This window comes from Arachis hypogaea, chromosome 15 (assembly GCF_003086295.3).
Source record: "Arachis hypogaea cultivar Tifrunner chromosome 15, arahy.Tifrunner.gnm2.J5K5, whole genome shotgun sequence".
Lineage (NCBI taxonomy): Eukaryota > Viridiplantae > Streptophyta > Magnoliopsida > Fabales > Fabaceae > Arachis > Arachis hypogaea.
The window spans coordinates 9,336,913-9,358,389 of NC_092050.1; the positions used below are offsets into that span (position 1 = coordinate 9,336,913).

At 34.6% G+C, this 21,477-nt stretch overlaps 3 protein-coding genes across 3 annotated transcripts; all 3 read right to left on the bottom strand.

Moving 5' to 3' along the window:
• Positions 1–4,155: 4,155 nt before the first annotated feature.
• On the bottom strand, positions 4,156–6,015 carry LOC140179092 (uncharacterized). The gene is made up of 4 exons (XM_072217703.1): positions 5,799–6,015; positions 5,624–5,735; positions 5,179–5,365; positions 4,156–4,938 (listed from the first exon to the last, which is right to left on the bottom strand). Exons 1-4 carry the CDS (start codon positions 6,013–6,015, stop codon positions 4,156–4,158), a joined length of 1,299 nt encoding a protein of 432 aa, XP_072073804.1.
• Positions 6,016–6,095: 80 nt separating this feature from the next.
• On the bottom strand, positions 6,096–7,506 carry LOC140179093 (uncharacterized). The gene is made up of 3 exons (XM_072217704.1): positions 7,227–7,506; positions 6,857–7,121; positions 6,096–6,588 (listed from the first exon to the last, which is right to left on the bottom strand). The coding sequence occupies exons 1-3, from the start codon at positions 7,504–7,506 to the stop codon at positions 6,096–6,098; spliced, it is 1,038 nt and encodes a 345-aa protein (XP_072073805.1).
• Positions 7,507–10,527: 3,021 nt separating this feature from the next.
• Positions 10,528–12,304, bottom strand: LOC112748821 (uncharacterized). The gene is made up of 5 exons (XM_025797062.2): positions 12,012–12,304; positions 11,849–11,901; positions 11,254–11,445; positions 11,070–11,165; positions 10,528–10,967 (listed from the first exon to the last, which is right to left on the bottom strand). The coding sequence occupies exons 1-5, from the start codon at positions 12,066–12,068 to the stop codon at positions 10,799–10,801; spliced, it is 567 nt and encodes a 188-aa protein (XP_025652847.1). The 5' UTR covers positions 12,069–12,304; the 3' UTR covers positions 10,528–10,798.
• Positions 12,305–21,477: the final 9,173 nt, after the last annotated feature.

Consider the following 21,477-nt stretch of genomic DNA (forward strand, 5'->3'; position numbering starts at 1 on the left):
CTTTTTTGGTGACGGTTTGTTAAACATTTAAAATAGTGTAATTTATACTTAATGCACAAATTTTTTTATTGAAACCACTCGGATAAAATGTTTGTTTGAGTACTATTAAATCGATAATTTTTTTTAATTTTTTAATATGTTTAAAAAAAATTTAAATAGAAAGTAAAAGCATCAAAGAAATTGAAAAAATATTTTTTTTGAAAAGTTATAATTTATATTTTTTTAAAAGATATTTTTTATTAACAAAGAAAGGTATTTTTCACATAATAAATGAATAAGAAAGTATTTTTATATCTTATTTTACTCAAACATAATTGATAGATAAAAAGATCTTTTTACATGAAATATTCAAACATAAAATCACTTTTACTTTTGTAAAAGATCTTTTTTGAAAGTGGCGTCCAAACAAACCCAAAGATGTCTAAAACATCTTTTTTTAAAAATATTTTTTAATAATTAAAATTTAACATATATAATCGATTAAATTCTGTTATTTTTGTCAAAATTAGGCCACATAAATTAATTTAATAAAAAAATGATGAATCAAATTTTGAATTAGTTTAAATTAATATTATTTTTTATAAAAAATAACTACAATACCCTTTGTTCTGGCAAGGACACTGCGCTTGATCTATACGTCGGTCTGGGTGTCCGGTGAGTACTCCTGAGCCGACGTTAGCCTGGGCCGACGTTATCCTTGTGAACTCGAACCCAAGCGTGGTACCTGCAAAAAGGATTCCGACGCTCAAGTCAATAGCAGAATAAAATATAACTGAGATCGAATATATGAGGTTGGGAATAAGCAGCTTAGGGCGGACTGAATAGCCTTATTGAGTGAAGGTATTTCCTTCGACGTGCCTTGTTCAATTCTCTTCTTCGGATTTATAGGCTCAGCGTGTAGCCTGATCGGTCAGTGTGATCCGAGATTTTAGTGAGTGGATTAACCAGATATGCTGGCATGCATATTGGTTCCGCGATTCGAGTATATGGGCGGTTTTGAAAAGCGGCCGTTGCGTCGAGGTATATCTCGGATGTGGCCGAGATTCTTGGGTGCAGTACAGAGTCTCCAAGCTTGACTTGGTGTATGCAGCAAGTTGAGCTTTTTTATTGAAAGTATACCTCGGTGCAGAGAGGTTGAATAGCTGAGCCCCCAAGCTCAACGAGCGTACAAGCTTGGGCTGAAAACTCAGATGGGGTTTTCCAAGAATGAATTTTGACATACCCACTTTATTATTAATTTGTTTTGAAAAAGTAATTTATGTTGCTTTGTTAACTGGGCCGCAATTAATGTGCACGTTCGGCGATATTGGAGTCCAACCGTTTCCTCTCGTACTTTAATTGTTTATCGAATTCCCACTAAAGTAGTGGGTTGTAATTGAATGTATATGTTTTTCAACACGAGCCTTCAGTTTTTGCAAAAAGGTTTTTGGTGAGTTAGGGACCATGTCTTCCAGAGGTTAGTCTTCTTGTCTTCTTTCTGTCTTGTGCATTTTCTTTCGGGCTCCATCTTTCGTTGTTTTTTTCTAGGAAAAATGGTTAAAGAAAAAGAAAAAGAAAAGTTGAAAGTTGTCGAGGAGGACAAGGAGAACCCTTACCATTGGGTTCACGATGACGTAAAGACTCGGGCTTCTTCCTATTGTAATCAGGAGTCGGTTCAAGTTTTGGTGCTTGCAAGATTTGTTAGACCTAGTTCTGATGTCGGTTTCGAGTTCCTCCCTTGCTCCGGTCAAGATAGGGTTTGTGAGAGGAGAGGAGACTGTGGTTACTTTTATATGTATATCCCTTATTTAACTGAGTTGCATGTAAAATTTCTGTTTTCATATTTTGAGTACAAGATTTTGATTCAGCTTAACTGTGCCCCTTCGCAGTTACACCCGAATTCATGGGTATTTTTGCGTGCATTTGAAGTTCTGATGAATTTTTTAAATGTTGCTCCTTCACTGAATGTTTTCTTTTCTCTCTTCCAGTCTAAAGGGGTTCGGAAAGGGCTTTGGGTTTTTCTAAGTAGTTTTCCTGATCGCTCTCTATTTTTACTTTACAAGTCTTCCTTTAAAAATTTCAAGTCCATGTTTGTAAAAATTCGTGCTTTGGAGGCCGTGTATCCCTTTTTCCTTGATGAAGAAATGATAGAGAAGTTCCCTTTGTACTGGTGTTCGGAGCAGTTACAAATTCTTGAGACTGACGGTATGAGCGAGGAAGAGGACTGTTTGTTAGAATTTCTGATTGAAAATTTTGCCGCTGGAGAGTGTTTGCTTATCCCTGATTTATTGAAATATGATGCATAAAATGATTTTGAAGGGCAGAAATTGTATATAGGTACTGTTGTTTTTGCAAGTCTTTGTGTTGTGCTGCTATATTTTTACTGACTTTCTTATTGTTTACAGGTAGCAAGATGCCCAATCTGAATTCTGCCAAATTTCAGGCTTATCTGAAGAAGAAAGGTGAGAGGGGTGGTAGTGTATCTGGGGTTATGAAGGAGGCTGCTGAGGATGCTGCATTCTCTACTGCTCAGGCTCCTCCATCTCCAAAGAAAAGGAAAACTGTTTTGGAGAATTCGCTAGAAGTGATTTCCGAGGGTGATCAGAATGTTGTTGTGAAATCTGTCTTTGATCGGCAGTGTCAGCTGCATGGTTTCCTGCCTAGTGCGAACCCTCACTCAATCTGGAGTGATTAGTTCTCCCTTGCCGAGCTTGCTGATCGTGTTTCCCAGTTTCCCGGGGATATGGCACTTACTCGTCGTGTAGGACTTGAGGGAATGGGCAAGTTTATCCAGGTGTATTTTTTTGTTTATGGCCTTTTTATTTTTATTCATTTATAAGTGTGCTGAAGATATTTTGCTTTATGTAGATTGTTGCTTCTCGGCTGCTGTGCGTTGGCCGTACTACCGAGCTGTTAAGTTCGGAGCAGCAGGTCCTGATTGAAAGGGCTGCATCCTCAGAGCGTTTGTTAAAAGAAAAGGAGAAAGCTGTAAGTGATGTCACCGCTAAGGTGAAAGAAAAAGAAGATGAAGTAGAGGACTTGAAGGAACAGATCAAATTATTGAAGAAAGAGAAGGAAGACGAAGTGGGATGTCTTCAGGAGCAAATCAGGCTACTCCAGGCTGATTTTAAGGAGAACGATAAAGTTAAGGGTGAAATGACTGCTCGTCTAAACGAGCTTGAGGAGGAGAAGATGGACATGTTTGTGGCCGGATTTGATCGCGCTGTCAGCCAGGTTTCATTGTTCGCCCCTGACTTTAACATTGGGAAGTTGAATGTGGCAAAGATTATTGTTAGTGGTCGGCTTGCTGACGATGAAGGTGTCGAAGACCAGGTTGAGAGTGTTCCTCCTCCTTGATGGAAATTTTATGTTGTACTATTGTATTTTCTGTTTATGTTGGAATGTTTTGAACTTTGTTTCCGACTTTGTTTGTCGGTGGTTGTATGTTTTGTGAATACTTGTTTAGCTTGTATGTTGCTGTTTTTGTGAACATTGAATATTTCGCAAGTTTCATCGACATATCCGACTTTAAGAGGTCGGTTTTGTTAAGTTGATATGCTTTGAAGCTTTGTATAAGATGGAAAATTTTGTTGAACTGCTTAGTGTATGAGATGGTCGGCCTCGTTAAAACCTGTCCGAGTAAACCCTCCTTAGGGAAAAACCTCGTGATCAGGAAAAAGACTACCTGGCCAACTCACAATTACATTGAAAAAGATTTAACTGTAATACACTTTCAGGGACGAAATGTTCCAAGTGTTGGGGAGGGGTGTTCCTTCTATCGTTTCCAGGCAGTACGCCCCCCTTTTGACAACTTTAGAAATTCGAAAGGGGCCTTCCCAATTCGCGGCTAACTTTCCCTTACCTGGTGGTTTCGTATCTCTTCCATTCGTCGCATGACTAGGTCTCCTTCTTGTAGTGTTCTCGGCCTTACTCTTTTGTTATATTGTTTCCTTATCATCGTTTGCATTGCTTGCTGCCATAGTTTAGCTAAGTTGCGTTCTTCATCGATTAGGTCGATCTCGGTTGCTCTATCTGTCGAGTTGTCTTGTTCGTTGAAGTATTCGGTTCTGCTGGATCCTTGGCTGATTTCGACTGGTATCATACATTATGCGCCGTACACTAGTCGGAATGGGCTTACATTCGTTGTTGTGTGTGGTGTTGTGTTATAGCTCCGTACTACTTCTGGTATGAACTCAGCTCATCGCCCTTAGCATCTGTTAATTTCTTTTTTAATGCCTGCAAGATAACTTTGTTAGCAGCTTCTGCGAGCCCGTTGGTTTGTGGGTGCTCGACAGAGGAAAAATGATGTTTAATATGTATATCTGTAAGATATGATGCAATTTTCCTATTTGTGAACTGCCTGCCATTATCAGACATGATTTCCCTAGGTAAACTAAATCTGCATATTATTGACTTCCATATGAAATTCTGTACCTTTTCGGCTGTGATTTTTGCGAAGGGCTGCGCCTCTACCCACTTTGTGAAGTAATCGATGGCTACAAGTAAAAATTTTACCTGCCCCGTCGAGATAGGGAATGGGCCGAGTATATCCATCCCCCACTTATGAAATGGCCAGCTGATGTTTGATGTATGCAGGAGTTCGGTTGGGTTGTGGATGAGTGGTGCGCACCTTTGGCATGCATCACAACATTGTACCTTGTTGTTGCAATCTTTTTTCATTGTTGGCCAGTAATAGCCGGCTCGTAGGGTTCTTGTGACTAGGCTCCTACTTCCAGTATGATTTTCGCAGATTCCGCCGTGTAATTCGTTCAAGGAAGTTTCTGCTTCTGCTGGCCCGAGACACTTCAGAAGGGGTATGGAAATCCCTCGTTTATATAGTTCGGCCTCCAGTAGAGTATACTGAGCTGCTTTGTATCTGAACGACCTCGGTGTCTCACCTTCTGGTATCTCTCCGTTTCTCATGTAGTTGATAAATATATTTCTCCAGTCTTCTTCCTCCTGTGATATGCTAAGGACAGATTTTGTATCTAAACTAGCCTCTGTTAGTGTAATATGGTGGAGATTTTCCGTTTGTTCGGTCAATCTATGCGTGGCTAGTTTCGATAAAATATCGGCTCTATAATTTTGATCTCTAGGTATGTGTAGTATTTCAAATTTTTGAAAAGACTTTATTAGGATTTTGACCGAGTTTAAATATCTTTCTAAGAGTGTATCTCGTACCTGAAATTGGCCACTTACCTGTTGCACCACGAGTAGTGAGTCACAGTGTACTGTTAGAAAAGAGATTCCTACTTCCTTAGCCAATCGTAATCCTGCCAGTAAAGCTTCATATTCAGCTTGATTGTTTGTTGCTTGGAAGAGGAATTTAATCGATCGCTCGGCCTGGACCCCTTCATCATCCTTTAGGAGGATCCCTGCTCCGCACCTGTTTTCATTTGACGCTCCATCTACATACAATTCCCCCTTTTTGTTCTGTTCGTCTTTGTACGCGAATTAGGCCACAAAGTCGGCTAGTGCCTGAGCTTTAGGTGATCCTCTTGACTGATATGATATGTCGAATTCAGAGAGCTCAATCGCCCATTTTGTCATTCATCCTGCTAAGTCGGGTTTTGAGAGTATTTGTCGCATGGGGTGTCCCGTGCGTACTATGATCGGGTGCGTCTGGAAATAATGTCTCAGGCGCCGAGCCGTAACCACCAAACCAAATGCTAGCTTCTTTATTGTTGGATATCTTAGCTCGGCGTCCTGTAGGACTCTGCTTACGAAGTAAACTGGGTGTTGCTCGTTCTCTGTTTCTGTTACGAGCACAGAACTTATAGTGTTAGCTGAAATTGAGAGGAACAGTAGTAGTGGTTTACCTTGCTCTGGTTTCTGTAATATAGGCGGCGATGCTAGTATTTGCTTGAACTCGGAAAATGCTTTTTCGCAGTCAGTCGTCCATGTGAACTTCTCTGATCTTTTTATGGTTTTGAAGAAATGATAAGATCTTGTTGCTGCAGCTGGTAAGAATCTTGATAAGGCGGCTAGGCGCCCTGTCAATCGTTGCACTTCTTTGATTGTTGTTGGCGATTGCATGTTTAATATGGCTTGGCACTTGTCTGGACTAGCTTTTATACCTCGGTTTGTTAACAGAAAACCGAGGAACTTTCCTTGTTTTACTCCAAACGCGCATTTTCGGGATTCAGCCTCATGTTATGTGTTCGTAGCTGTTGGAAAACTTCTTTTAGATCAGCCTCGTGTTGTTCTTCAGAGCTGGATTTGACGACCATGTCATCGACGTATATCTCAATGCTTTTTTTGATTTGGTATTTGAATACTTTGTCCATTAGTCTCTGATAAGTGGCACCTTCATTTTTTAGTCCGAAGGGCATTACTTTATAACAGAAGTTACCTTGATCGGTTATGAACGTTGTCTTATCCTCGTCGTTCGGGTGCACTTGGATCTGATTGTATTCCGAATATCCATCCATAAAGCTTAGCACTTTGTAACCTAAGGTATCATCTACAAGTCTGTCGATGTTCGGCAGTGGATATGAGTCCTTTGGGCAGGCCTTATTCAGATATGTGAAATCTTCACACATTCGCCAGCTTCCTGTGCTCTTTCTGACCATAACCACGTTGGCCAACCATGAGAAGAATCGGACTTCTCTGATGAAACATGCATCGAGAAGTTTTTGTGTTTCTATTGCTGCTGCACTTCTTCTTTCGGCTCCCAAATTTTGTTTTTTTTTTTATGTATAGATCGGGCATTCGGGTTAACTGCCAGCTTGTGGCAGATAAAGTTTGTGGGCATGTCGGCCGGTGTCCAAACAAATAGGTCAGCATTATCTTTCAAGATGTTCTTCAAATGTTGCTTTCTTCCTGCAGAAAAAGCTGATCCAATGTTAGTATATTAATTATCTGTATGTAATTCTACCTTTTCCAGATCATCCGTCGGAGACGGCGGCCATGGTCATCTCTTGGATCCATGTCAGTTAGTCGCAGGATATGTTCCGAGTTATACACCGAGTTAATTCCCGGGATGGGTTCTTTTGCGGTCTTCAGCAAACTCGCATTGTAACATTTTCTGGCCTCTTTGTGATCGGCGTGAACAATCGATATTGTGTTGTCCTGCAAAGGAAATTTGACGCACAGGTGGATGGTGGAGACGATGGCTCCGAAAGAATATAGGGATGGGCGACCTAAGATGATGTTGTAAGGGTTGGCGCAGTCAACCACTAGAAATTGAATGTCCAGGGTCTTGGAGTTTGGAGGTTCTCCTAATGTTGTTCTCAACTAGATGTAACCTGATATGGGGACTCTTTCGCCCGAAAAACTTGCCAGCTCTCCTCCTGATGGTTGTAATGAATTGTCGCTCAATTGCATCTTTTTGAATGTGGAGTAGAACAAGACATCAGCGCTACTTCCTGGGTCGAGCAGCACCTTTTTCACGGTCAATGGTCTCATGCTCACTGAAATCACGACTGGGTCGTCTAGGTTTGGAGTTCTTGATTTGAAATCAGAAGCACCGAAGTTGATGGCGGCCGAGGAGGTTGGTGCTGAGGAGTCTTGTTGAATTCCCTCCATCGTCATCATGGCTCTGTAACTTTGCTTCCTTGCTGTGTTCGTTATTCCTCCTCCTGCGAAATCCCCTGAGATGCAGTTTATGATTCCTTTGGTAGTTGGGGTTTCGACTGGGTCTCGCCACGATCCTTTGTCTCTGCGTTCTGACTTATACTTCGGTTACTTGTATCTGCGTCCTTCTGACTCCTGGAGCCGATAATAACCCATGTCTTGCCAGTCTCTCCAGCAAATCCTTAGCAGCTACACACTCGTCGGTGGTGTGACCGAATTTCTGGTGGAAGGCGCAATGCTTCCCTTTGTCTACATACTTCTGATCCTGGTACGTTCCGGCCTTGACTGGCAGTTTTGTCAGTCTGTTGTGCAGTATGTCCTTTATGATGTCCTCCCTCCTTGTGTTAAACCTAGTATATGAATCAAATATTGGGGTTAGTTTAAAAGATTTTCTATGGTCTTTGGCATTGGACCTGTTTGACTTGTCCTCGTCTTTTCGCGAAGGTGGCCTTTCGTTCCTTCGTGTTTCACGCAGTTCTTCTATTTCAATTTGTCCCGTGGCTTTGTCTCGGAATTCTTCTAGCGTCTTTGGTTTGGCCACAATTATGGCTTCTTGGAACTTCCCTGGTCGGAGCCCACTTTTGATGGCATGCAGTTGCACTTCTGGGTTTAAGTCGGGGATTTCCATGGCCGCCGTGGTGAAACGCGTCATGTATTCCTTGAGACTTTCATGCGGGCCTTGCTTGATTGTGCTGAGATAGTCCGAGTCTCTGACATATATTTTTTATGCTGCGAAATGATTGATGAACATCTTGGCGAATTCGTCAAAGCTAGTTATGGATCCTGCGGGCAAGTTAGAAAACCATAGCAAAGCAGCTCCATCCAGGAAAGTAGGAAAAGAGCGGCACAGAATGGGGTCGCAATCACTGTTGAGGAACATCATGGATTCGAACTTGGTGACGTGAACTTTTGGATCCCCGATGCCTTTGTACGGTGCCAGGGTTATCGAGAGTGTGAAATTCAGAGGCATTTTGTAGCTCATTATCTCTTCGAAAAATGGATTAGCTCGTCTCCTCCCATATTTGGGGGGAGTTTCTGCTGTTTTAGCATTGGATTCTGACTGATGCTCTTCGTTCTGCTCGGGATTTGTCTTTTTACTATGCTCCTTCTTATCTCCGTTGTTTTGTATTGCCGCCAATAGTTCGGTCATCCGTTGATTTTCTGCTAGTAGCGCGGCATTCGCGGCAATGAGAACGGTGTTAGCTCGGGGAGAATGATGAGTTTCGGAATGATCCGTCATCGTCCTTTTCCTGCGAAGAAAGAGAAATGTGTAGCAGATATGGGTAAGCTAAAAATAGATATATCCTCAGGGGGGAATTAACGCCCGGCCCCACGGTGGGCGCCAAATGTTCTGGCAAGGATACTGCGCTTGATCTATACGTCGGTCTGGGTGTCCAGTGAGTACTCCTGAGCCGACGTTAGCCTGGGCCGACGTTATCCTTGTGAACTCGAACCCGAGCGTGGTACCTGCAAAAAGGACTCCGACGCTCAAGTCAATAGCAGAATAAAATATAACTGAGATCGAATATATGAGGTTGGGAATAAGCAGCTTAGGGCGGACTGAATAGCCTTATTGAGTGGAGGTATTTCCTTCGACGTGCCTTGTTCAATTCTCTTCTTCGGATTTATAGGCTCAGCGTGTAGTCTGATCGGTCAGTGTGATCCGAGATTTTGGTGAGTGGATTAACTGGATATGCTGGCATGCATATTGGTTCCGCGATTCGAGTATGTGGACGATTTTGAAAAGCGACCGTTGCGTCGAGGTATATCTTAGATGTGGTCGAGATTCTTAGGTGCAGTACGCCCCTATTATAGAAAATTACTAAAATACTCTTAATATATATATTAATTTTGAAAATTTTAAATTCTAACTCTTTTCTTTTCTACTGTCATAGTGTTAAAATATTAATTTATATCAACTCAATTTAATTTATTGATTTTTTGACTAAACTAATTTTTTTGATCTAATTTAAAAAAAAAAACAATTTTAACACCTTTATCTAAGTGACTCCTTTTATTTCCTGTTTACTAATCTTCTTTTGTTTGCAGTATACTAGTATACTGTTAGAAAAATTTTCAAATATCCTATAATAACGAAATTCAACTAATTTTAAAATCGAAATTCTAAAAACATTTGAAATTCTTCAAGTTAATTAAAGTTTCCTTCCTTTCTCTCTAATTTCTATCGTTTGACATCACACTGTACAGCCAACCGAATTCATTGGTGGTTTCATGATAATGTATTGAATCACGATGCATTCGCAAGTTTCCACGCACTCTTTTGTCCCTACCACCACACTTTCGTTTGCACTGCATCCCCTTTTGAGAAAAAACAACGGGCTTTGGCCTTGAAGAAATAAATAATCGATCCCCTTAAGCGAAAACCACTAGCTATCCTATAGTAGTAAAATTAAAACAGCGGAGCTCAAATGCATTTATATCTATGGCATAGAACTACTTTCTATAAAATATTTGAGCTTGCTCTGTCATTTCAACTCTTCTTGAGCAGAAAACAGAGAAAATGGCTTTCATTATTTCCAGAGGTGAATCTACTTTCTCAGAGACTGAGAAATCAAGTCTTGAAGAACACTTAGAGGGCAAGGACTCTGCAATAGTGGACAAAATCTCATCCGAGCTCCAGTTGAAGTCATCTTTGTCATCCAAGGCCTCATCTCAAAGCCTGAGCAAACAAGCTGTTCTTCAGCGCATCCGTCAGCGAAAGCTGCTTAACAAAATCAAAAGCACTGTTGAAGGTTTTACCAGCAGCTCCGAAGGCAATACGGCCACGGAGCAGAGGTGGCTCCAGCAAGAAGACTCTTTCTCTGCACCTTGACCTTAAGCTACCAACGAACAAGTGTATACTATACATCCCGATATTAGACATAAGACTAGTGAATTATTGATTAATTGTGGGCTGCTAACGTTAAGGTTGCATTTGCGGTCGAGTACCAAAATTGTAGCACTAGATTTTCATTAGCAGAACTGAAGTTGTATTTTGTTATTTTGCATTCAAATGTCTTTGGGCTGTGTTCTAAACGGGAAATTCTTTCATAGTTATTCCTTCATCTCAATGTATCTCAAGGTTTGGGAAGCCTTTTCCTTAGAGCAAAAAACACTCTGGATAAATAACTATAAATATATCTTGGATATCCTATTTTAGTACAATTCTCCCAGTACAAAAATCAATAATATCAAAGATGAAACGCTTGCACCTATTGGCAATAGAAAAGAAGCAAAAAAATGCTCACTTCTGTAATATCACACCAGACTTAGAAAGGAGCCGAAATGCTCTGTTGGAATTGTTCAATGAAGAGGACGATCTCTGGACTGACATTTTTCTTTTTTTCAAGAACTCTAAGGCACCCTGTAAACATTGAGGAGGGCCTAGTTCGCTCAAAATAACAGGTTCCAAACTGCAAACCATTATCAGAATAGATAATATTAGAAATTAACAAGCAACATGATTAATACATTAATTGCTCTTAGAAATAAATAAAGGATGAAATCCCCCTCACCCTGAGTTCTTTGATTTCCTCTTCTTTGAAGTGGCAAGCTTTGTTTTAGCCTTCTCCTTCTCCTTCTCCTCATCAGAGTCAGGCAAGAAAACTTGTCTGCAAATGAATTATGCACTCTTACATACATATCTAAACCATTATGCACATTAACATTGCACAAGAGAGAAAGAGAGGTGACACATACTTCTCACGAGCTGCCAGCATTTTCACTATGTCATCTGGAAGAAACCCTGAAGCTGGATTTGAATTATGCTGAGGCTCAGAACCTGATACATCATCTTCTTCACCTTGAGCAGCATCCTTACTTTCTTTGGATTGTCGAGGTGTTAATTTCTCAGCCCATTTCCTCCTACGTTCTTTCCCTTCGCGAGCAACCCTATTGAGCAAAGTCATGTTAGACAACATTCACAACCGCTTAAGTTGACAAATTTTTTATGACTCCAATAATAAATCCTGGAAAGTAACTTGAACAAAGCTGAATAACACACAATCATATCTCATGAATTTGTAAGTTCTCATCATAAAAATAATGTTAGTCCGAATGCCTTCATAGTTTTATCACTTTATGCATACACTTAACATACCAGATATGTAGAATTTACAAAGAGATTTATTTTTGAATAAAATCGTCTGAAGCCTCGCATATTTCAACCGAACATAGTTTGTGGATTTAACCAAATAAATAAATAAATAATTTCTAGTTTCACTTGGGAGGGAAACAACTGAAACTGAAATTTAGGTAAGCATAGAAAATAACAAAGCAGTAAAGCGTTTCATACCTAGCTTTACTTTCTTTTTGAATTTTGCGAATCTCCTCGTCTTGTTGTATACCCTGTGAAGCGCAAGCTTCGATTAAGCACAAACTACTTATCCAATAACAAAAAAGGATTTTAATTTTGATGAATTGAACGGAGAGAAAAACAGGGTGAAATAAGGAAAGACCTGCAGAGCTGTGAATTCCTCAGGGGCGTCGGAATCACTATCTTCTCTGTCAAACATTATTGAATATTGATGCAATTTCGAGTTTGAATCTCTTCTCTCTCTCTCTCTCTCTCTCTCTCTCTCTCCTGTGGAATCGAATTAACAAGAGCTAGGGTTTAAGCTTGTTCCGCATGTTTTAATTTTTCCGTCATTGTTACCCTTGTGAGGAATTGGGCCTGAAATTTTTTATTGGGTCAATAGACTTATTGGCAGTTTCTATGGACACTATCTAAACAGGATATTCAAGACAAAAAAAAAATATATTCAACGCACACAAGGCCTTGACATGTAGTAGTAGTAGGGGTGTTCATGGCGCAGCTCGGCCCTAAACATTTTAGCCGGCTAATTTGGTATAATTTACTGGATATAGGGTCGGATAAGGGTTTTAAAAATAAATTCGACCATTATCTTAGGTCGGATCTGGATCAAGACTAACCCAACTTCACTCGACCCATGTGCATCATAAGGGAACTGAAAAAGATATATATGTTTTAAATGAATTTCAATATTATGTTATATTTATCATAAGTTTCTTGTTTTATTTTTAATCATACTTATTGAATTAGAAAATAATTCAAAGAAGCATCAAATTAGAATTTATGGACAAATTCAAGTTCAAATACGAATATCAACTTTTTGGTAACAAGTTTCTTCTTTATAAATAAGTGTATCATAAATAAGTTTCTTTATAAATAAATATTTTTATAAATTATTGTTAAAGTTTTAAAGACTTGATTTTCACCCAATTTAGACCCATATAGTTGTGGCTCAAAAATATTTAGATTTTATTGGGTTTATGACTCAGTTAGAGTCTAAAAAATAGATCTAGTGTATATTTAGAATCGAGTCTGGACCAGAACAAACTCGATTTCATATGGCTATGAACATTTTTAAATAGTATTAATGATCTTTGTTTTGCAATATGTGCATTTGGATTTGAGACTCCTCTAAAATTAGGAGTGGATGAAAAATTTTAATGTTGGATGTGTGAGTGTTGTGATGTTAATAGCTAAAGTTAAGAGCTATCCAATCTATTCTCGAATTTCTCTATTAAGGTGTAGTCAATTAGCCATTTTTTTATTTTTTATTTTTGAATAAAATATGAATTTAAATTATTATGAAAGGAATTCAAAATTTAAATAAAAAGAAATATCTAAAATAAAAAATATTTAAATTTATTTTTAAAATTCAAAATCATTTTAAAAATTTTAAAATTATTATAAAAATTCTTAATTAAAAAAACATCTAAATTGTACCCAAAAAAAATCCAAAACCTAACAAAAAAATAACTAAAATTATTTTAAGAGTAAAGTATTGTTTTTGTCCCCAACGTTTGGGGTAAGTCCTATTTATGTCCCTAACGTTTAAATCGTCCTATTTGTATCCTTAACGTTTATAAAGTGATTCAATGTTATCCTACTGTCAATTATACTAACAAATCAGATTATATTTTTCAATTATTCTCACTTGGATGTATTCATTTTCAATTAGGTCTCACTTGGATGTGTTCGATTTTAATATTATATCCACTATTTGTTTTTAGATTCAATTATGTCCCTAGAAAAGTGAATTATGTAAATGTTGTAGGAATTAGTTTCAACATTTGATGAGCTATTTTCGGAGTAAATCATCGATTCTAACCTAGACATTTGTATTCTAATTTCAAGAAGAGATTTTTAAAACTCAAACTAAAGCGTTCATGATGTGTAATTGACGGCAGGATAACATTGAATCACTTTTACAAACGTTAGGGATACAAATAAGACGATTTAAACGTTAGGAACACAAATAGGATTTACCCAAAATGTTGGGATAAAAACGATACTTTACTCTTATTTTAAAAATTTTAAAACCTAACAAAACGAAACATTCAAAAAATATTGAAAAAACAACAAGCAAAAACTAAGTAAAAAAATCTAAAACTATTTAAAAAGTCCAAAATCCAAAAAGAAAAAACATAAAAAACATAAGAAAATGAAATATCTATCGAAACTTAAGAGAAAGAAACATCCAAAACTAGTAAAAAGAATAATCCATGAGAATTGCTGTGTTTGGGAAGGTAGGACTGTAGCGGTGATCGACGAAGCTGCGTTCACGAGGAGAGGACAACAGCGGGGCGTTCGTGAGGGGAAGACAGTGGCGGTGCTTGACGGTGCTGCATTCGCGAGGGGTAGGGAACGTCGGTGGTCGGTGGGGATATATTCGTGAGGGGGAGGGCACTACGGTGATGGTCGGCGGCACTGCAAGTCCTGTTGTAAGGATTGTCGCATGCGATAGTGTTGGACGAAGATGGAACAGCGCTGCCCAAGACACGCAGTGGAGAGAGAGGACGCAGGAGCAGGGACAGTTCCAAGTATAATGTTGTGGGGGCAAATGCCCCTACTATAATTTAGAATTTTTTTGAGTAGTACATGATATTAATATTTATTTGTCTCTATTAAATTATTAGATTTGATCCGATAATAATTTTTACTCAACTTTCGGTACTTAACAATTAATTTAAAAACTTTATATTAGATGTTTGTCAGAATGATCAATTCTCAAGTTTAAACGAGATTAGTATTCTTTCTTAGAAATCGACTCAAAAGAGTATTATTTATCTTCTTTTAAAATTAGCTTTAGTTGTTCTATAGTAACTGCATTAATTGAAAAAACTTTTCTAACTATGAATATCAATAAATAAGACTCGGCTTCTAATTATATTGGGAAATGAATTTTTAAATAATTATTTAGTGATATATATATATATTAAAAATATAAAACTTAAAGAAATAGAATTTTAAATTATTTGTTATTATTTAAATTACTATTTTAGTGTTTTAATTTGTAAATTATATATTTTGAAGACTAATCGTATTTTACAATAACAAAATATAATCATAACAACAATCATGTTATATGTACATAAAAAAAATTATATCTGTATAAAATACATATTAAAATACAAGATACACATTGAAAATAAATTAAATAATGTATGTGTTTATATATAAATATATAATGCTTAATAACTACTTGATTTTTTATATATACATAATATTTTTATTATAAAATTATTGTCATGTTATATAAATTTTACTTTTATTGTCAACATTTTTTAGATTTGTTATTGCGCAGGAATGACTGGCAGGCACAACAAAGATAGATAACACATGGACAAGTAGCACACATGTTGGATGGGAGACCATGGAAACAACTCATAGATATGAGGGACGACGGAGGATGCAGTGGCAAGTGACCCAAATGCGGTGGAGGGAATTGAAGGATGCAGGTGAAGGGACAGAAACTATCAATGGAGGTCGTAATTTTGGGAAAGAGTGATCGGAGCGGAAGGTCAAAGTAAGGATAAATGTTATATAGCACGTGTTTCTAAACCTAATTCTAATTTTTTTAATTTTAAAATTAAATTTTTAAAAAATTATTTAAGTTGGCTGCATGTATAGTTAGTTTTGTAAATGTTTTTTTTATCAATTAATTAAAATTATTGTAAAAGAAAAATAACAATTGACCATAGTAAACAAAACCTGAGCCCAAATTACGAAAGTTTTACCATAATACATTAGTAAATAGCGAATTAGCGATCATCATCATATTGTGTTGCGTGGACATATAATGTTAAACAGGTGTTTAGAGTTAAGTTTGATTAGTTTTCTATAATTAAAGTCCAATCTTCACGTCAAGTATTGATAAATCAACAATCATCAACTATTATTTATCTATATATAGAAAGGCTTATGTTAGCATAGTAGAAATGTAGGCATTAGAGAAGAAGCTTCGATTGGATGGTCATGATTCAACCGTCATCCGAAATAAAATGTAGATACGATGACAAGGAGCCTAAATTGCAATTGACCAGTCACATGATGATAGGCTTAACCATCATTGGAGATGCTGATTCACAAGAATGAATGATATGAATTGACATTCATTTTATGCGAAAGGAAAAAAACGGCATGCATTTATTTGTCCAATCTAAACATTTTCAAAAAGATAGCGTTAGGGAGAGAGAGAAAAAAAAATAAAAACAAAATTTATTTTATTTAATTTTTATTAATTACTGTAAATTTAATTTAAAAAAAATTTGATAAATACAAATAAAAAAGCATAAATATATATACATATCTAATATACTAATATATAAAATATATAAAAAAATTTAGTATATATTCAATATTCTATTTAAGATAAATTATTTAAATAAAATAATTAAAACTCAAGAGGATTAGATTGCAATTTTTTAAACTGAAGATGCAATTACAACTTTCTTATATTTATACAAATCGCTATTAATAGTAGCGGATTCAAAATTAACATAAATTATTACGATCAGCTGTGGTTTACATGAAGAGATGCTGAAACAGAAACTGCTATATGTAGCAGCAGTTTCTAAAAAAATATTAGAATAAAATATAGACGGCTATAAGCAATAGCAGTTTATGTATCATACTCATTACTCTCATCAGTTTTAAAATCAGAACTTATCTCATCATCATCATTGATACTTATCACATCGTTTTCTGGCCATTGTCAAAATCACTGCCTACAAAGTAATCGGAATCACCAATCTCCTTATCATAATCATTATGTACAATATACAACAACTCAGCACTAGGAATATTAGTTGCAGCACTAACTTCTTCATATGTTTTTGGTCTTACTTTACTTACCGACATGCACCAGAAAAAAAAAGGAATAAAGAGGATAATCACCTCCTTGAATAAGCCAATCAGAGATCGAGCTGCTACTACTGAAACGGCCTTCTCACATGATTTCTTATACAAAGCAAGCTCTCGTAATAAGTGTGTGTTTGGTTTAGCAAAAATTAAACAAAAATAATAAAATAAAAAAAATGAAGATAGAAAATGAAGAAGGATAGTTAAGAAATAAAATGAAAATGACCTTGTATGTAGAAAAGACGAGGAAGGTGAAGAAAGATAATTGATATAAGAAATGAAGATGACCGTGTATGTATAAAAGTAAGAAGGTGAAGAAAGATTGTTGAGAGAATAAATTTTACAATTAATTCTCAACGATAAGGATTGAAAGCAAAAGCTACAAAATGTTGCTTCAAATAAACATACGTTTGAGGGTAAAAATCATGTTAAAAAAATTATCCAAACAAATTTGGTCCAACGTTCAAGACTTTTGAACATACGTTCATGCTTCTGAATGCTAAACCAAATATACACTAAAGCTTGGATAAACAACTTAATTAATTTTTTTAAAAAAATAGCTTAAACAATAAATGTCTATATTAAAAGTAGCTTATAAATAAGTCATTTTGTGTTTGAATTTTTAGTTCTAAAAGTGCTCATTTTAGAAAATGTGATAAAAAGTAATAGTATTATGAGAAAAGTCATTTTTTTAATTTCTCTATAAGCTCTTAAATAACTTCTTAAAAAGCTACAATTTTATTTTAAAAATTATACCAAACATTACTACTACTATTTTTCATAAGTCAAAAACTCAAAAAATTACTTTTAAAGCTACTCAAATGGACCTTAAGTCTTTATTCATTAACTACATTTCAAAATCTATAATAAAAGAGAAACTTAACCATGCACATGACATTGGTAAGAGAAGTTCAAGAATAGAAAGAGCATTCTTCAATTCTAAAATCAAAATATGCAATAATACGTAAATTACTGTTGTCTCCAGCTGTTTACATTAATCCTCATTTTTACATAAACTACTACTATTTATAATTGTTTATGTTTTATTTTATTATTTCTTTAAAAATCGCTGTTGTATATAGTGATTTTTGCTTCCGTCTCTCTTCACATAAACTGTGACTAATAATAATAACTTGTATTGACTAAATAAAAATTAAATAAAATAAATTATGATTATTTTTTATTTTTTATTTTTTTGCTATCAAACATTTTTATTTTTAAAAAGCAAAAGCCAATAGACAAAAAGCCAACGCATGTGAAGAGCTGCACATGATGGCTAAAATTCTGGATGGGTTTAGTTAATATTTATTTTTACGGTTTCGCTACGTTACCAACAGCATATCTGCCAACTTCTGCCAACTCTTATTTATAATTGTGTTTTATGGAAGTGTCTTCATGGATGTGTCTAATAAAAATGTCTTTCTTATAGCCGTGTTTAATAGAAGTGTCTTTATAGATATATTTTCTGGATGTGTCTTTTTATATATGTATTTAAAATATATTAATTATTAGACACATCCATGAACACACTTCCATAAAACACAATTATAAATAAGATTTGGCAGAAGTTGGCAGATAATATGTTGGTAACCTATACTTTTCCTTATTTTTAGGATGGGCCATACGATAAACTCATCACTAATAATAAATTTTAAATATTTTTATTTAATAAATATAAAATAAATATATTAAAAATTTAATTTTTTTATATTTTTAATAAAAAAAATTTGTTTTATAATCTTAACCCATTTCTTTAAACCCGTTCTGAATATAGGGGAAACATTAATGAACATTAATAGTGCTTTGATTTCCCAATTGAAATAAAAGATTGAGAAACTTAATTCTCTCATTCCCTAATTAGACTAGCCTAAGCATCAGTACTATATGGTATTAATGCATTAATTAATAAAGAATTTTGTTTAAGAGTGTGGTAGGAATACTTATCATCAGTAGAAAGATAAGTTCTTTTTATAAATACATTAAAAATATTGAAAAGTATATCAATATTAAATTTAATTTTGATGCATTTAATTTTTTGATCAAATTCGTATATTTATATGACTTTTAAATAGTAAATTGAAAATTAGTTGATTTTACTAATATGACAAATAATTGTGTAAAATTTGTTACATTGTCATTGTATAAAATTTAAATTTATATATAATAAAAAAGTTTAAATGCACACCACTTCATCCAATTGAAATAAAATACAAGATACTAAAGTACTAAGATTAGCTTCAACTGCAGAATTCTTCGTCTGTTGCTATGTCGGTTTAGATCAAATTATATTGTGCTGAAATTGAATTGACTTTGGCAATTTGCATGCAGCCTCCATAGCCGAATCCCGAATACTGTGTGCCTTTTTATTGCGTGGCCACTTGATCATGCATATTCCTAATCCTACCCATATATATCATTATTTGAATTTGAATTGGAATTGCGTTTCCAATTTTAATTTGTTGTGACACCAAACAAACACAAACAAACATGGTAATAGTGGTGAGGTGCTGCATATCCCTCTCGTGCTCTGGTCAATGCTATTTTATAGGAACTCATGGTGTCATGGTTGACCGTCACCACTGTATCACTATATAATTATATTTTCAGTCTCCATTTGGTTTCCCTTAAATATTTTCTATCACTTTAGTCATTTACAGTCTTATACATCTATTAAAATACACAAATTTAAGATTAGATTATAAAATTATACAATTATTTATCACAATATTTTGTTCTTAATTACTATTATATATATATTGTTTATTGTATTCAATATTACGAATAAAAATACTTATAAATATATTTGTGTAAAATATTTTTCCAACATATATATTGTGAACCCAACGTACTAATAGAGTAGTACTACCTAGTAGTATATATTCATTTAACCTTCATTTTAGTATGTGCATCAGATTTTGGGCCACACCTTTTGTTAATTATACCATTGTGAAAGATATGCCTTAATTATTTAATGGGTAAAGTATATTTTTTATTCTTAAAGATTGACAAAAATTTTAAAAATATTCCTAAATTTTATTTTGTTTTAATTTTGTCCTAAAAGTTTTCGATTTGCATCAAATATACTCTTGAAGGCTAATTTTTCAAAAAATTTAAGATCGATTCAACAACAATTTCATAAAAACAACCCCTCAACACAAGCAAATCAAGCATAATTTTCATGCATTATTGTTATATTGGTCTTAAATTTTTTGAAAATTTAGCCTCCGAAGATATATTTGATGCAAATCGAAAATTTTTGGGACAAAATTAAAACAAAATAAAACTTAAGGGTCTTTTTAAAAATTTTACCAAATTTCGGGGACAAAAAATATACGTTACCCTTATTTAATTTAATTACCAGTTTACCACAACATTTATGATTGTGTTCACACAGAATGTTGTAACTAACTAACTACTAATAATGAGTACTTTCCATTTTCTCTTCTTCTGGGGTGCATGTTGGTCACTGCAGTCCATGTTATAATTGTTAATTATTGTACTGTTAAGGGAACATCATAACAAAAAATCAATTTTAGTTTTCTATTTAACCACGGATAAAATCAAATTTATCCGCTTTAAACAGGCGCGTTGCCAATTAGCTATATATATATAGTATTTTGACCATATTTATCCACTGTAATTAATTTGTAATTACACGCTTCAATTGACAGAGACAAGTTTTATTTTTAAACATATCAACAAAGACAAATATCAATGCATGATGAGACTGAAGAATATTCTCCTCCTCTAATATTGAATATAATCCGACACATCCACACGTATTATAGTCAACTATTTTGGCTGTGGGTAAACAAACCCAATAATAGTTAATAATTAATAATTAATTTAATCAATCAAACAGCTCCTCTTAGTCTTTGTTCTGCCACACTTCGCCACCTTATAACGAAAATCCACCGACCACCGCCACGGCAACACTGCAGAAGATCAGAGTCCATATCCTCACATGCATGGCTGCTCCCAATTGAATCTTCAATTTGTTTTTCATTTAGTCACATGTTGTTCGTGTGCCACCAGGTTATGTAGCACTTCATATATTGGTTTAGAAACGAAAAGAGTGACTTTTTATTTTTTGTTTATATTTTATTTGCTATGGGTTGACTGAAAAGAATACACTAATTAAATGATTTGTCATACTTTTATATTCCTTTAAAAGATAATAATCAAAGTAATTTCATTTATATAAAATGGAAAAAAAAATTGTAGTGACATCTAATCACGTTGTCATATAAACTAAAAAAAAAATTTGTTAGATTCATTCTAAAAAAGACAAAAAAAAAAAAATCTTTATCTACATATAATAGCACCTGATTAAATCTATTGTCTATTATTAAAATCATTTTTTTAATTAATAGCATAACTGATGCGTCATGTTTTTAAAGAGATTTTTTAATTTATTTAAATATATTAACTAATTTAATTCATATAAATATCAAATTATCTAATATTTTGTTTGACCATAATAACTATAACTATTAATCAATTATATTAATTATTTGATTTAAATAAAAAAATAAATTGATTGTGTTTTAATTTTTATTATTTTTTTTATTTTATATATTTTAATTAATAATTTTTAAGAGTGTCATAATGATCATTTATTTGATTTGATTGAGATAAATATTAAATTATTTAATATTTTGTTTGACCACATTAATTATAACTAATTAATTATATTAATTATTTGATTTGCCTAAAATAAATGAATTGATTTTGTTTTAATTTGTATTCATTTT

What these genes read in the sequence shown, in the direction of transcription:
- LOC140179093 (XM_072217704.1), bottom strand. Translation starts at nt 7,506, where the DNA reads ATGGAGGGAATTCAACAAGACTCCTCAGCACCAACCTCCTCGGCCGCC. An exon ending in CGAAAGAGTCCCCATATCAG is followed by an intron (nt 7,122 to 7,226) that starts GTTACATCTAGT and finishes ACATCATCTTAG; the next exon opens with GTCGCCCATCCCTATATTCT. An exon ending in CGACGGATGATCTGGAAAAG is followed by an intron (nt 6,589 to 6,856) that starts GTAGAATTACAT and finishes ATGTTTCATCAG; the next exon opens with AGAAGTCCGATTCTTCTCAT.
- LOC140179092 (XM_072217703.1), bottom strand. Translation starts at nt 6,015, where the DNA reads ATGCAATCGCCAACAACAATCAAAGAAGTGCAACGATTGACAGGGCGC. An exon ending in ATTACAGAAACCAGAGCAAG is followed by an intron (nt 5,736 to 5,798) that starts GTAAACCACTAC and finishes TGCTCGTAACAG; the next exon opens with AAACAGAGAACGAGCAACAC. An exon ending in CACTACTCGTGGTGCAACAG is followed by an intron (nt 4,939 to 5,178) that starts GTAAGTGGCCAA and finishes AGCATATCACAG; the next exon opens with GAGGAAGAAGACTGGAGAAA.
- LOC112748821 (XM_025797062.2), bottom strand. Translation starts at nt 12,068, where the DNA reads ATGTTTGACAGAGAAGATAGTGATTCCGACGCCCCTGAGGAATTCACA. An exon ending in AGGAATTCACAGCTCTGCAG is followed by an intron (nt 11,902 to 12,011) that starts GTCTTTCCTTAT and finishes TGCGCTTCACAG; the next exon opens with GGTATACAACAAGACGAGGA. An exon ending in CAAAAAGAAAGTAAAGCTAG is followed by an intron (nt 11,446 to 11,848) that starts GTATGAAACGCT and finishes TTTGCTCAATAG; the next exon opens with GGTTGCTCGCGAAGGGAAAG.